The 15,000-nt window shown below is 38.7% G+C and overlaps 1 protein-coding gene across 2 annotated transcripts in view; it reads right to left on the minus strand.

Annotated features, from left to right (window-relative positions):
- Positions 1 to 6,660: 6,660 nt before the first annotated feature.
- Positions 6,661 to 15,000, minus strand: part of LOC134529635 (facilitated trehalose transporter Tret1-like) — a 42,263-nt gene continuing 33,923 nt past the window's right edge. The window contains exons 6-8 of one of the 2 annotated variants that reach the window (XM_063363939.1): positions 14,652 to 14,890; positions 11,306 to 11,609; positions 6,661 to 7,257 (exon numbers count right to left, since the gene is read on the minus strand). In XM_063363939.1, coding sequence (XP_063220009.1) covers positions 6,983 to 7,257; positions 11,306 to 11,609; positions 14,652 to 14,890 — 818 coding nt within the window. In that variant the 3' untranslated portion in view covers positions 6,661 to 6,982. The remainder of the gene's footprint in view (positions 7,258 to 11,305; positions 11,610 to 14,651; positions 14,891 to 15,000) is intronic. The other variant, XM_063363940.1, reaches the window with a different exon arrangement.

A 15,000-nucleotide genomic window follows, 5' to 3' on the forward strand; every position in this document is an offset into this window, starting at 1 on the left:
AATGTTTAACTGGCATTAAGGAGGAACTTAAATCTCAGACCCTTAAAATTTGCAGTAAAATTTTTTTCCCCAGGTCTCCTGACTTTAAATGTATAGGTGTATCTCTTATGGAAATTAGAGTGTAAGGGGTAGTAAACCTTGCCACCGGGTGGAAGCCCAATTGCAGGTGTATCAAATAAAATCAAATAAAAATGCTAATAATGATGAGTTCGGGGACTTAACACAGGTCCACTCACCTGAATAATTCAGCTATCTGTGCTGAAACTTACTTTAAATTTTATCTCTTTAAAAAGAAACTAGAAATGTTATTTTTAAAAAAAAATTTAATTACCTACCGCAAAAATAATTTATTTAAATTAATGCGGGAACTATAAACGGCACAAACTTGACCAGAAATGCCTTATTTCCTTACCTGGAAGTTGCTTCAAGTAATAATAACTAAATCTTCCCACCATTTATGAATATTCTGCAACAATGGATAGAATACAAATCTTTTGCTTACCCAACTGTTGTATGTTGTTTATTATCTATTCATAGTGAACTTCAAAAAAAATCGAAGCTGCATGACTCCACCCGAACAGAATGTCGTTCTATGTCAGTGAATCTTAGGTTACCCGTGCGAGTAACCCTGAGCAGTATAATTCAGAAGCAAGATAAAATTATTGATAATAATCCAATGCAATGAACATTAGATAAGTGACAATTTCACCATAACTAGTGATATGCATCTTCATTGCAACTCACTAATCATTTTAAATGTTATGGATTACCACTCAACCCATGTATAAATGCCTCAAACACTTACTTTCAGATCATTGCAAGAGACAAGCCATTTATAATGAGTTTTAATATTGCTGTCAACAACTTGAACCCAGTGCCGACAGTGTATATGGGGGTTAGAGGACAGCAGGTGAGGTATATAAATTAAATAACACACATATTAGTATTTGTATTTTTTTTAATTTGAAGGTATAATAGCTTTACCTGCAAGAGGACGTTGCCGCCATCTTTATTTTCAATTTTTTTCCTAACCTAAATTAAAACTAAGTTTATTTGGGAGGGGTCTGGGTTAGGGAAAGACTCTAAGTGTGTCTTAGGCCGAAGCCTATACGCTCTAATCATGCAGGGTTTAAGCCATGCGAGAGAGGGTGCATGCATCATTGCTAGGAGGGGAATCAGCCAGCCATGGCAGCAATTGGCGCCATGACTAACTCCCCTCACTGACTATTCTAGACTAAAAACTAGATAAATTGGGCCCAGGTAAAACCTGCATAGACACAGGGAAAACCCTGGGCACCTACATGCGGGATGCAAAATTGCATGCATTATTGACAAGCAGGTTGATTACAGGAAACAGAAGGATAGTTCCGGAAGAAGAGTTGGACAGAGTAGAAAATATCTACTAAGCAAGGGTAGGCACTTGGACATTTTTGTCCGCATTGGGGGTTTTGGGCATAACTGGTTGTTAGGGGGCGACTTTCGTCGTTTCCCGCCAGGCTGCCAGCCAGCCAAGTTAATTGAAAGAACATAATTATATGACCGCAGCAGCCAGGTTGCCCCAGCCGTGGCGGCCATGTATGTCCGACACGTTGTGCTGCCAGCTTGTGCATGTCAATCATTGGCTAGTCCAATGTTGCTTACTTTCACCGCAGGACGTGGTCAGGCACATGGTCAGACACCTATTAATCGATAGTGAGTCTGCTCACTGAATAATTAAAATAAGCGCATATGAAAAGAACATAATTATATGACCGCAGCACCCAAGTTGCCCCAGCCGCGGCGGCCATGTTTGTCCGACTTATTTTCAATACACACTAATGGGAATGCTAATAACACACCTTCTGCTAGAGGGCACTGCCATCTTGTTTTCAGTACTCGATACAATAGTGCTAGTGTCACATAGTAAACACATCTGCTAGAATGTGTTTAACAATACTGTTTTATTTTCTACCACTTGAGTTCAGTAGTATTTACTACCATGATTTGCACCATTTTGTCGGCCATCTTGGCTGCCATCTTAAAAATCCATAATATTAAACCTATAAATTAGAGAAAAATCTTAAAATTCTAAAAAAATAATCATTAATATAAATATTTATTGACTCGCTTCATTTAAGTATTTGTTTCGATCCTTCATCGGTGTAGAAAAGGTAATTTTATGTTAAACATAATTATTTAAATATCTCCTCAATTTACAATTAAAGTGTAAGATTTAAGAAATAAAACAATATAATTTCTACAACAAAAAAAAACATTGTTTTTTTTCTATAAGTACAAAAACAAACACATTACAAGTGTATGCTGATTTATACAGTCTTTCTTGAGTGTGAAGCGAGTTATTTACATGCCTTGGCATGTAATATTAAAGCATTTTTACATGACAGTCGATCACTACATATATCACACAGCTTAGAGTACTCAATTTCATTAAAAGTACAGTGATATATTTTATAATCCCTTGTATTGACCTTATATAGTTCGCGATGTGTATTTCGAGTTTCCATAGTTTATGAACTGGCTACAATACCTGTCGCAACAATATTTAACACATTCAGTGATATTATTACAATTGTGTATTACCTACATACTAGCGAGTCTTCAAGTTTGTAGGTTGTCACAGTAGGTGTAGTCGGGTGATGGAACACAATCGGTTGTTGTTTCCTTGGTTATCGATTTCACTGCTGCTGAAGACACTGCACGCATTAAAGACTCCTCTAGTGCTGTTGGTAACGATAGCATACCTTCTGCAATTGAGATCTCTGGAGATGCCAGTCTCATTGCCACTGGCATCTCTACAGCTCTTGGCATCATTGTCGTCGGAATCTCTGTCGCCAAGAGCATTTCTGCAGTTAGGGTCCCCATCGATGGCGGAGTTGATATTGCTGTTATCGAAGTTAATATGTCAGATTGGGTCGAATAACCACCAAATGCTGGTGGTGCAGATGCCATCGATGTCTTGGTTGTTTCAGCTTTCAGTTCCAAGAATGTATTAACACTGTTGGGTAACTGTCAGTAGAGTCTATCCTCACTCTTCCACAAAGATGGAACACTACTTGTGGACACCATTTTGAAATTTTGCTGCCATTACCAGGATTACATGTGGCATGCTCGTCCCGTCATTTCTAGTACTATATTCTAGCAATGTTAAATGCAACTAAATCAAGGGAATACTTGAATGCTCTGACCAGCATTTTTAGGAACTATGACCTAGAAATGATAACACAAATATCTCAAGGAGATACTAGCAATCCATGTAGCCATTTTGAAATATAAAGACTGTGGCATGCTCTTCTCACAATTTTTAAAATTAAATATGGTGGTGAAGCTGGTAGCTATTTCTTTTACTATATCCTGCCGGTAATATCCGCATCAATAATACCATTAATTTCATCCTTGAACATTTCATCTACCCCTCCTCTCTCCCAACTTCTTCCAACTTCCTCCCTCGTCCTCCCCTTTCCCTCCTTCATATTTGTCTCCTCATCACAATCAATTTGATTATCGATATAAATAATTTATCCGAATTTATAAATTTCAACAACCCATCCATTCCTATTTTCATATAGCTTATTCACTATTTTCTCTTCAATTGACTCAGTGGCCGAGTGGACAAGGTGCTCGCCCCCCAACCTTGAGATCACAGGAGTGATCATGAATTGAGTCCTAACCAACGCACTCAGATTTTTAAGAAATAAAAATAACTCACAGTGAGTGTGGTACTACCAGGGGCGTAGCCAGGGGGGGGGTTTTAGGGGTTCGAACCCCCCCCTTAGCACCAAATCTTTAATTAATTTCTTATTCATCACTCAAACAAATTTCATATTAAAATTAATAAAATTTTTACCATTACAATATTTAAATTTAAGTACCGAAAACTGCTAAAATAGCACTATTATACACCTTAAAATCCAAATTTTCCCGGGGGAGGACCCCCGGACCCCCCGCTTTAATACGGGGGGGGGGGGGATGCTTCTTAACACCCCCCATACGCAAATCCTGGCTACGCCACTGGGTACTACCTACCTTTCAACTTCTCAACTAACAGTGATGCCATTCAAGATGGCCGAAATCCAAGATGGACGACTCCCAAATTCTCAACTAAGGCTGGGTTCACAATTAAAAAAATTAAGCTAGTGCATAGAAAGCCATGCGCACGACCTGTGCACACGACCTGTGCGAACTGCGAAATCGGTTCACAATTGAATTCTTACTGTTAATTTCAGCCAATGAAATTTCGTGAACTATGCGACATCTGTTAGCAGTGCTAGTAAATAAACATATTAACTTTCAAAATAACGATAATACTATTATTATCTCGACATTTTCTTACCACAATATGGTTAATAAATATAAACATATTTATAGTCCCGCCAAAAAAAAAAACACCATGCTCTTCTCTCATTGGCTGTTGTGCCATGCGTACGCGACCGAAATAAAATATATTCATTTCACTCCTATGCGCACGACCTCGCTCCCATGCACACGACCAACTTTCTGCTATTGTGAATCGTTAGGCTAGGAAACATGGCGTTCATATCCTATGCACATGACCTACTGTTACTGTTACTGTTATTTTTTCAATTGTGAACCCAACCTAAGTCCAGCAGGAAATTAGGAGAAGGGATTGAAGGGGGAAGGTGTGAAGAGGGGAAGGGTGAGCACATCTGTCAATTACTGAAAAAATTCAATAAATATAAAGATGAATTGGCTGTTATATTTATAGCTTAATGAGCATCCCATATAAGTAAATACCTATAAAACAAAGTACAGATAAAAATGTGTTACTCTTAAAATTAAATTTATATAAACTAGAATAATTGGAAGTGGTATTTACTTTTTCGAGTTTTACCAAAGAACATCCCTTATATAGTCAACATACAGTCTTTTTTCTTTTGTGATGAGTCCTAAAGATACCTAGTGCAAAAGAGTAATTTTCAGTCCTCTTTGTGATTATATTTGAGAATGCACCGAACAAAAAATCTTTGTTTTAGGTAATTTTCTGAAGAACTTGACAGTTTCATAAACATTTTCGAAATTTTCATGCTTACATTTCAATGTTTACAAGAAACTGGGTATCTCAATACGAAGTTCCCTCCAAAATAAATAAACTCCAATTACTTGTAGACTTTTATTTCTTAATTAATGGTGTGCCATTTGAAACCAGTAAAAAAAATTTTCTTTGTGTAATGATTCAGTTTCAAAAATTTTTATTTTTTACTTGTAACTTATAACATGTGGGAGGCCAGCGAATAAGAAAGAGCTCTGTCGTCTCGACCATTACGACCAATCCAATGGTCAGGGACTTCGACATTCAACCACTCTCGTACAAACGAAACGTACAGATTCACTCTTAGCAAATTGCAGAACACAAAACGCTTTACGCTCGGGAGTCGCCATTTTGCATAGGTGGCTCTGCAAGCGAGAAAACAACAAAGCAATGTGTACTCGCGCATGCGCTTATCCAAAACTGTTTGAGTTTCTTTTTGATTGTGACCTTGAACCAACACACTACAACGTTTACAGTTGATACTATTAAAATTTGTAATTGAGACATTCCTTAATGGACATCTTCCACGGTGTTTCATCACCTTTTTATTTCGCTCATTTCTCGGTAGCTTTCCACCTGGGCTATTTCATGTGTCCTGGCCAGACTCTAAAAGCGCGGGGGCACTAAGGGCGTCACAGGCTTGCGCAGCACACACCTCTTAGCCTCTATGTGCAAGGCACGAACTGGCGTGTAGTCTTCGCTTCGGTAACGCACCTCTATGGGACTTTGTGTGATGTATTTATTATTTTAAGTTACCTATCCTTACAATATTGTGTCCAGAATATTTCATTCCTGAAAAGCCTGGTGAAAACACCCGTTTTGGCCTGTTTCGCTGTAAAAATATTTAAAAAAAAATAAAATTATACAACAAAAATATCAATATAAAGTGCAATCGCTCTAAAGTGCTATTCGTAATAATACACCTATGATCATCTGGAGCGGTTTGTAAATGTTGCAAAACACCCGGGTGTCTGAACGCCGCCTGACTCACACTTATGTGATATTATCGCTGAGTGATTTCCACGCCTAGGGTAATGGCCAAAGTTGTTGATGGCTAAATAATCAATGCTGTGTAGGGTAAGCTATATTTATGATATATTTATAATTGATTTTGTTGTGCTACACCATGCGATTATTTATGTAAACATTTAAGAAAGGCGTAGGCATTTTTTTTTACAATATGGACAAAAATATTCTGCGTCATGTGTGTGTTTGTGCAGGGATATAATTTGCCAATTGTAACATAAAGGACCATAGGGGTTGTTGCTCAGAAAATTTTCAATGTATGTATTGATCTGTATCTCAAAGAAAATACACTGTTATTTTGTTTCGCGAAGGGGCGTGGCATTTCCCTGTGGCCAACAGTAAAGCTAAATAGTTAGCAATACATTGACAGTTATCTGGATGTTAACCACAGTCTATAATCTGTCAGTGGAAGCTTGAGCGCCAAGTAGACTATAAAGAGGATTGTCTAAAATGTCTCGTTTTTTGAGCTAACTGGCATCTAAATGTTCTCAGTACCCTGGCCCGGTCTATAACTAGGGCCACGACACAGTTGTGATCGTAGATTGTATTGTTTGAATGAACAGGACTGATTAAATATAAGTATTCTCTTACAAAAATTGTATCTATCAAATATTTTTAATCAGTTTACCGAATATAATAACTACAGCATCAAGAAGATCATACAAATATTAACAATTTAAACATTTTCACAAATTGTCACATTAAATTAATTATTTTGCATTTATTTGACATTTTTTTGTTATGTTATCAAGTGTCCATTAAATAAGCCACATATTTCCAAAATATAATGGGTAAGTTACATGTGTTCACTTAAGTAGGGTTGTATTCTATTGACCTTATTGTCCAATAAATAAAATTTGTTTTACAATAATGAGAATAATAGTATGCTTTTAAATTTGAAAAATCGTTTCATTGAATTTCTTGTAAAATGGAGTTACCTCTAGAATAAACCGGATTATGGGCTCTTCTTAGTTTTTCTTCAATATCTTCCAAGCTTTGGCCTTTAGTTTCAGGCACATAAAAAAATACGAATACAATGCTAATGAAGCAGATACAGGCAAACATCCAAAATGTCCCACATGTGCCCAAAATTTTGATAACATGCAAGAAGGAGTTTGTAACTATGAATGCGAATCCCCAAGTGCAGACAGTAACCAGCGATGCTGCAGGTCCTCGAACTTTCGCTGTAAAAGAAATTTCGTAGAATTAGTCACTTAACTGGACAAGACAATATAATATTATACAAAAGTAAATTTAAGACAGTTTTAAGTTAATCAGCGTGAATTATAAAAAAAATCTTCAATATTTCATTACTTTGTTCCTACATATACTTATAAGTACAGTAAGGAATTTTACGCTTAACATATTTTTACATAATCCTGACACCTAGGGTTTTATATGAAGGAAAACAATTCAATGTCGTTTTTACAGCCACTGCTGGGAAAAATCTGATAAGTGTGTGTGTGTTTTTATTCGATCCAAATGTATACAGTTTGCATGGAATATTAATTAACTGACCTATAAGTGTAAAGTTCCGGAATCTCACACAAGAAACAGTGGTGTATATGGCTGAAAATGCAGATAATAAATAGGGTAGCTTCAAAAATATTTGTTACGTGTCATATTAAATATATGTACCCAGAGTCTAATTTCGTTCGGAGTTAGAAATATGAAAGCAGATTTGTTATGCTCATCCTTGCGTGACACTTTTAATTTATTTTATTAATTTATTTAAAAATTTAAGTCTTAAAATTTAATGTGCTAAATTTTTTCTGGAAATTATGGAATACCGAATTATTAAGGTGCTCAAAAGAGGAAAGAAAAGCATTAAAAAGAAGAAAAGGCTAACAAATATCAGACCACTTTTTTTAATATTGGAATTGTTTCAACTATCGCAGATGAAAACAAAGTAAGGAGGCAAATAATTCATTCGAAATTCCTCATTGTTCTCAAGAATCACAAGACAAATATTTCTAAATCTACTCTGCAGCCTCTGAAGTGACTCAATAAATAATCATAACTCAGTATTTATAATTTATTTCCAAATGTGTGTGTTGCATTGCGCATTTTCTGGGTACTGTACTTCCTGTTTCTTTCGCTCAGGCAGAAAAATCTTTCAGTGTGCTTAGCAGAATAATGAATTGCCTGAGATCAACAAAGGCTAGAGACCTGCAAAATTCGCGGTTTCGATGGCCTTCAGGATAGACTGCACATACCCCTGTACATTCGGGAAAATAACGCAATTTCATTGGTTGCCGACCTGTAAGTCGTCTCAGCTGGTTTGTCTGTGATTCGATCCTTCTTTGGTTGAGGGTTTATAACTGGTTGAGATTCGTCCAGATGAACAGTAAGCCAATAGTAAAATTATCTAAGAGGTATATGTGTTTGAATTCTAGCCTATCACCGAAGAATCCAAGAATTTTGCAGGTCTCTAACAATGGCCAATGGGTACACAAAAAATTACTGATCTAGGAACATTAAGCTTTATGCGCGGACATTGATCTTTGATTATATTATTGAAACGTTCGCTGATATGAAGTGCGAAAAATAATGTTAAATGATTATTAGAGCCACGGAATTTTCGCGCATTCATTTAGTCGCAAGCTAGAATGCAAACCTCCACACTGTCGCACTGTGTTCATGATTGGACCGCAGTTATTTGGACACGCCCCTCTACGACCGTGAGCCAACGATTTCCAGCTAGGAGAGAAGTAAGCGAATCAGGTAGTGCCAAATAACAAGGATAAAAATGTTCTCGCTAAGAAATCAACCAATGGGAAAGTAAACATGGGTCGAGCACACCTATAACTTTGAATTCTATCCTGAGGCCAGAGGAATCCGCGAAATTTCCGGGACTCTAATGATTATTGTTTTTTAAGTTGTTATTAAGTATGTTATAATTTAAGTTGTTCATTATTACTAGAGACCCGTGAATTTCGCGGATTCATTTCGTCTTATGCTAAAATTCAAATAATTATACCTTAGTGCTGCTTCTGTCATTGGTTCTCTGTTAATCTGGAGGACTGAGAGCCAATTAGAGACCCTCACTCATAGAAATGTTCGAATCACAGGCCACCCAGTCGAGACGACTCACAAGTCAACAGCCAATGAACAGTTGGCATTTGCCCGAGTATGTAGAGGATATTGGAGTCTATCCTGGAGGTCATTGAATCCGCGAAATTCACGGGTCTCTAACTATTACGTACATTATTAAGTTTTAAAGCGGAAAAATTTTGTCATATTATTTGAAAAAGTATAAAAGTATAACACTTATGTTTTATTGAGAGGATATTTCTTAAAATGTTGTTGAAAATCACTTAATGCTGTCCTATTTATATAGCATTATAATCACTTAAAGCGTTGCAGTTTTTAGATTTTTTTAATAGTGTGGAGTTTGAAGAGTTGTGTATTAAGTACTAGGGAGGGACCCTACAAAATAATCGGCCCTGGGCCCTTAATTTCTCTAGACCGAACTGCCGGCTGGAGCCCTGTCCAACTGCTCGCCACACCCAATGCTAATGTCTCCACCTTCAAGGGACTGCAGAATTTCAAGAGCGCGCACACCTTCAGCTGTCAGCAAGGTGCAGCAGTCCAATTGAATAGACTGGCGTTGGCTTTGTCCCTCCGATCGGATTCTCTTCTAATTTATCTCATTGTTAGGGGCATGCATTTTCCGCGAAATGATTTCGAGACTAGCTGGGAGGTAAAACACTTTAGCATCGTATGTGTTTCGTGATTGGTCGAGTTTCTTCCAGGTGCATGTATACTGTCAGCACACCAATCACAGCAATTCAGCGCAGAAACAAACATGTCCTCAATGGCTCTGTCGAATAAGGCAATGGCTTCTCAAGCAGACGACCGCCAATCACAAGAAGAAACCACTGGTGTTGATATACGATGTTGGAGTCTAATGGCGATTCAGATTTTTTTTTGCGAAAAATACATGCCTAGGGGCAGGCATTTTTCCCGAATAAATCTGAACGCCTATTAGACTGCAAAAAGGTACACCCGCACCAGCGGTTTCTTCCTTGTGATTGGCGGCCGTCTGCTTGAGAAGTCGTTGCCTTATTTGACTGAGCCACTCATAACTAGAGACCAGAAAAATTCGCGAATTCATTTCGCGATAAGCTAAAATACAAATAGTTATACCTCAGTGCTGCCTCTGCTATTGGCTCACAACTCACCTGGATGACTCTGAGCCAATGAGAAACACTCAACCAAAGCTGTATCGAATCACAGGCTGCTACGTTGGGACGTCTCACAAGACAGCAGCCAATGAGTGGGTGAAATTTGACCGTGTGTACGTATAACTATGGAGTTCATCCTACAGGTCATTGAACCCGCGAATTTTTCCGGTCCCTACTCATAACGCGTTTGCTTTCGCACTGAATTACTCTGATTGGTATTGTAAAACTCGACATGTACCTGAAAGAAATTCACCCAATCACGAAACACAGACGGTGCTACAGTGTTTTAATTTATAACTAATCTCGGAATCTTTTCGCGAAATATGCAGGCCCTATATATGCCCCTACTCATTGTTAATTTGTCACTGGTAGATTAAAAATTAATAGAATTGTTTGTTTTGTTTTTCTAACTGCTGAACACTCACGATGGTACTATCATTGCTGGTACTCATGTTGAAACTAATCTAAAAGCGTTCTATTATCCATGAAAATCTCCACTCGATTGTTACTGACATTTTTCTGTTTCCACAAATTCGCAATTTTTCATTTCTTACCCTGCTGAGTTTCGGTCATTCTTCGTTGACACACAACAAAATATATTCTGTAATTTACCAAACTTAATGTGCAGGATATAGCACTGTGTTAAGTTATGGACTCAAACTAAATGAAGAAAGTTCAATGGATATCATGAGAAGTTTCTTTGATGCATAGACATCTTAAATCAAATTCTAAAATTTATAATATGTAGTTAGAAATATTTTTATACTACAACTGTATAGAATAAATGAATTCTTGTTCCCACTAGGGCTTATTTATAATTTAAACACATTTATGTAGTTTCCGTATGCAAATATATGCCCTAAGAGATATTTAGACAAATAAAATAAAATGTAGAATTAAAAAATTACTTTTACTATTCCTACAAGTTTTAAAAATTGTATGATCATATAACTAAAACAAAAATTTGGAGTTTTTACATATCTAGTTTTTATTTTAATTTGAAAAATTTTGCAAATGAACTTAAGTATATGTTTTTATTTATTACCTGGAAGGATTTCTCCAAGCATTAACCAAGGCACTGGACCTAATCCAAGAGAGAAGCCAACCACGAAAAATACAAAACTGGTAAGTGGTATAGAGCCGTATTCTGTGACGTCGTATCCCGAGTCCTTCATATAGAAGAATGTGCCAAGTACTGTCAGTGACACGGTCATGGTTGCTGCTGATATGTACAGTAAAATTTTTCGTCCAAGGTTGTCAATTAAAAAGGTTGCGATGAGGGTTGAGGTACAGTTCACTACGCCAACAATTATTGTACTTAGATTATCATCAATAGTGCTTCCAGAAGCCTGCAAACAAACACAAAAATCATGTTACATTAACACAGCAAGTGATAAAAAAATATAATTTATCTGTTCTTTCTCTGTTAAGTGGTAGATAAAAGAATATAAAAGTAACAACTTTGTGAGTTCGTGTACTATTTGTCAAGCCAATTTTTAAAGCTGAATTCACAACCTACATGCTAGCAAAAAATGTCTTAGTTTAAAAAGACCTCTGTTCAATGCTAATATTGCATCCACATACCCAGTTTATGCAAGACATACCTACGTAAACATCAATTTTACAAGACCCGAACCTCTTAGTTGTTTTCAATTTCAGTATTACAGTGTTTTTCCTAAAAATTTGAGATTTAACATTAACGTTGCAAATACAGTCAGACACGAAATTTAAAGTAGCATTCTTTCAATTATCTGATGGATGGTGGATAAAAGGAGGTTTTTTTTTATCAGGCCTAGACAGAAATTTTCATATGTGTACAAAATCAGCTATGTGTTTTTTTTTATATTTATAAATCTAAAATATACAATAGGTCACTGAATAAAATAATTAACATACGTAATTATTGTACAGACTTGCATTAAACATAATTATAACAAATTATATTAAGTATTAAAAAAGTTCCTGTAAGTAACCTATTTACAAGAATGGCTCACCAATGTTCACAAAAGCGTGTGAGTACAAATGAAACGCGCAAGTTTTTTTTTTTTTTTTTTTTTTTGAGATTTCATGGTCTACAACATCAACTACGTTTATGTTCAAAAAGGTTTATACGCTACCAAAGGTCGCGATACTACTGCATGATGCCTGAAATAAGGATGAGATAAAACAATAACGTTGCAAATACAGTCAGACACGAAATTTAAAGTAGCGTTCGTTCAAATATCTGATGATTAGTGGATAAAAGTAGGTTTTTTTTTTATCAGACATAGACAGAAATTTTATATGTGTACAGAATCAGCTATTTGTTTATTTTTTTATTTTTTATAAATCTAAAATATACAGTGGCATTCCTTTTTTCTCAAGTATGTGGTTGCGATACCATGGAATATATTTTTAAAAATTTTTATAATATATTGTCTAAATAAAAGTCTGAGTTTCCACGTCCTAAATTGTTCTTGGTTGTTAGTAACGTTTCCAGTTATTGAAATTTTTTGTTGTTGAATTACATTAAAATGTCATTAAAATGTTTTGAATTTAAAATTTATACTTTTTACATTTTTAATTCATGGAAATTATTTTCTTCCTGCCGTCTCTTATAGAATAGGCTTTAACAGGATTTGTGTTCAGGTTCTTTCTTCACTTGAAAGCATATTGGGACCTATTCGCAACCCTGTGCGTTCCTGGTGCGTTTCACTTCATTTAATTTCTATTATGGTTATTTGATTAAAAAAAAGTAATATTACTTGATAATGTTCGCAGGCTTTCACGGCCATTGTCTGAAGTAGCTTGGTTTCTGGCCTGCTCCCTGATAATGACGACTGCAATGTCAACCGAAACGTCGGTGAATTATTCGCCAAGGAAGCGGCTACAACCCAGAAGCCAAGCTAATTTAATATTAGTTTAGTTTATTTATTTTACAAACACCATGGAGTAAAATGCCTGCCAGACACCATTTTCCATTTATTTTTATTGCGTAAGCAAAGACGTTACTCTATTAAAAACAAGCGGGAGGTTGTAAGGTCAAGTGCATGCGCGGGGATGTGTCGCGAGGGACTCGCCCGCGGGACTCGCCGCCGACACCCCCTCGCTCACCTCTGGGGCCGCGCTCGCACTGCCGCAGGGGCGGGACTCGCCGCCGACACCCCCTCGCTCACCTCTGAGGCCGCGTTCGCACTGCCGCAGGGGCGGGACTCGCCGCCGACACCCCCTCGCTCACCTCTGGGACCGCGCTCGCACTGCCGCAGGGGCGGGACTCGCCGCCGACACCCCCTCGCTCACCTCTGGGGCCGCGCCCGCACTGCCGCAGGGGCGGGACTCGCCGCCGACACCCCCTCGCTCACCTCTGGGGCCGCGCCCGCACTGCCGCAGGGGCGGGACTCGCCGCCGACACCCCCTCGCTCACCTCTGGGGCCGCGCCCGCACTGCCGCAGGGGCGGGACTCGCCGCCGACACCCCCTCGCTCACCTCTGGGGCCGCGCCCGCACTGCCGCAGGGGCGGGACTCGCCGCCGACACCCCCTCGCTCACCTCTGGGACCGCGCTCGCACTGCCGCAGGGGCGGGACTCGCCGCCGACACCCCCTCGCTCACCTCTGGGGCCGCGCCCGCACTGCCGCAGGGGCGGGACTCGCCGCCGACACCCCCTCGCTCATCTCTAAGGCCGCGCTCGCACTGCCGCAGGGGCGGGACTCGCCGCCGACACCCCCTCGCTCATCTCTAAGGCCGCGCTCGCACTGCCGCAGGGGCGGGTGTCGCCGCCGACACCCCCTCGCTCACCTCTGGGGCCGCGCTCGCACTGCCGCAGGAGCGGGACTCGCCAGGGATCTCAGCTGTGTCTCGAGACCTGTGTCGTGCGTGCAAGATGGTGGCGCTCTCGGCTGCGAGGCGTGGGGGATTGCGCGTGTTTTGTTCCGTATCTGGGCTAGGTGCAGCGGCACGCAGAGGCATGTTGCGCGGTCACTGCCCTAGACTGCATTATAAAGGTGTTCATTGGGAGTCATGCAGCACGTAATTCGGGGTTTTGTATAAGGACCCTTAATTTTCCGTCTCCTATTGTGGATGTGGTGGTCATTCGATTGCTCAAGAGCACGATTGAATTAGAATCATTTACATGAAAAAGATTTAATAAGTGAAATTGAATATTTTCGTGAAACAATAGCCTCATTCACATATACGCATGTATGCCAATGGAAAAAAGTAGCTCGAACTGGCTAACTTGGTTTTCCCATTAAAATTAATGCTTCATTACTAGACACGCATAGTGAATGTTTGAAATGCACTTTGTACACATTTTATGTTGAATTGAATATGGTTTGTTCATGTTGGCGTAGGTAGCCTATGTCTCTTTTAGGAAAGAGGTCACAGTTAGTTTAAACATTATAATTCTGCTTACCTTAAATATCAATGCAGTATAGTATATAACTGCATCTATTCCACTCATTTGTTCGAAGAACATGAGCCCTATGGCTATAAAAAGAAGTTTTAAGTTATGCTTCTTGAACAGCTCCCACGTGTTTCCAGTGTCCTTTACGGACTGGCTGTGGCTTTCTCGAATGTTATTAAGCTCCAGATCAATGTTCGCTTCTTTGCTTCGAAGCCACTCCAGAGCAGTACGGGCTTCTGTAACTTTATCTGAAACAACATATTGTTCTGCACTGCTTCATCATTTGTAACAAAGTGTTGCTATTAAGTGTCTATGTGTTAAGTTTGCTTTTATTAAAGACATGTAAATTATTTTTTGG

This window comes from Bacillus rossius, chromosome 2, assembly GCF_032445375.1.
Source record: "Bacillus rossius redtenbacheri isolate Brsri chromosome 2, Brsri_v3, whole genome shotgun sequence".
In the NCBI taxonomy this organism is placed as follows: Eukaryota; Metazoa; Arthropoda; class Insecta; order Phasmatodea; family Bacillidae; genus Bacillus; species Bacillus rossius.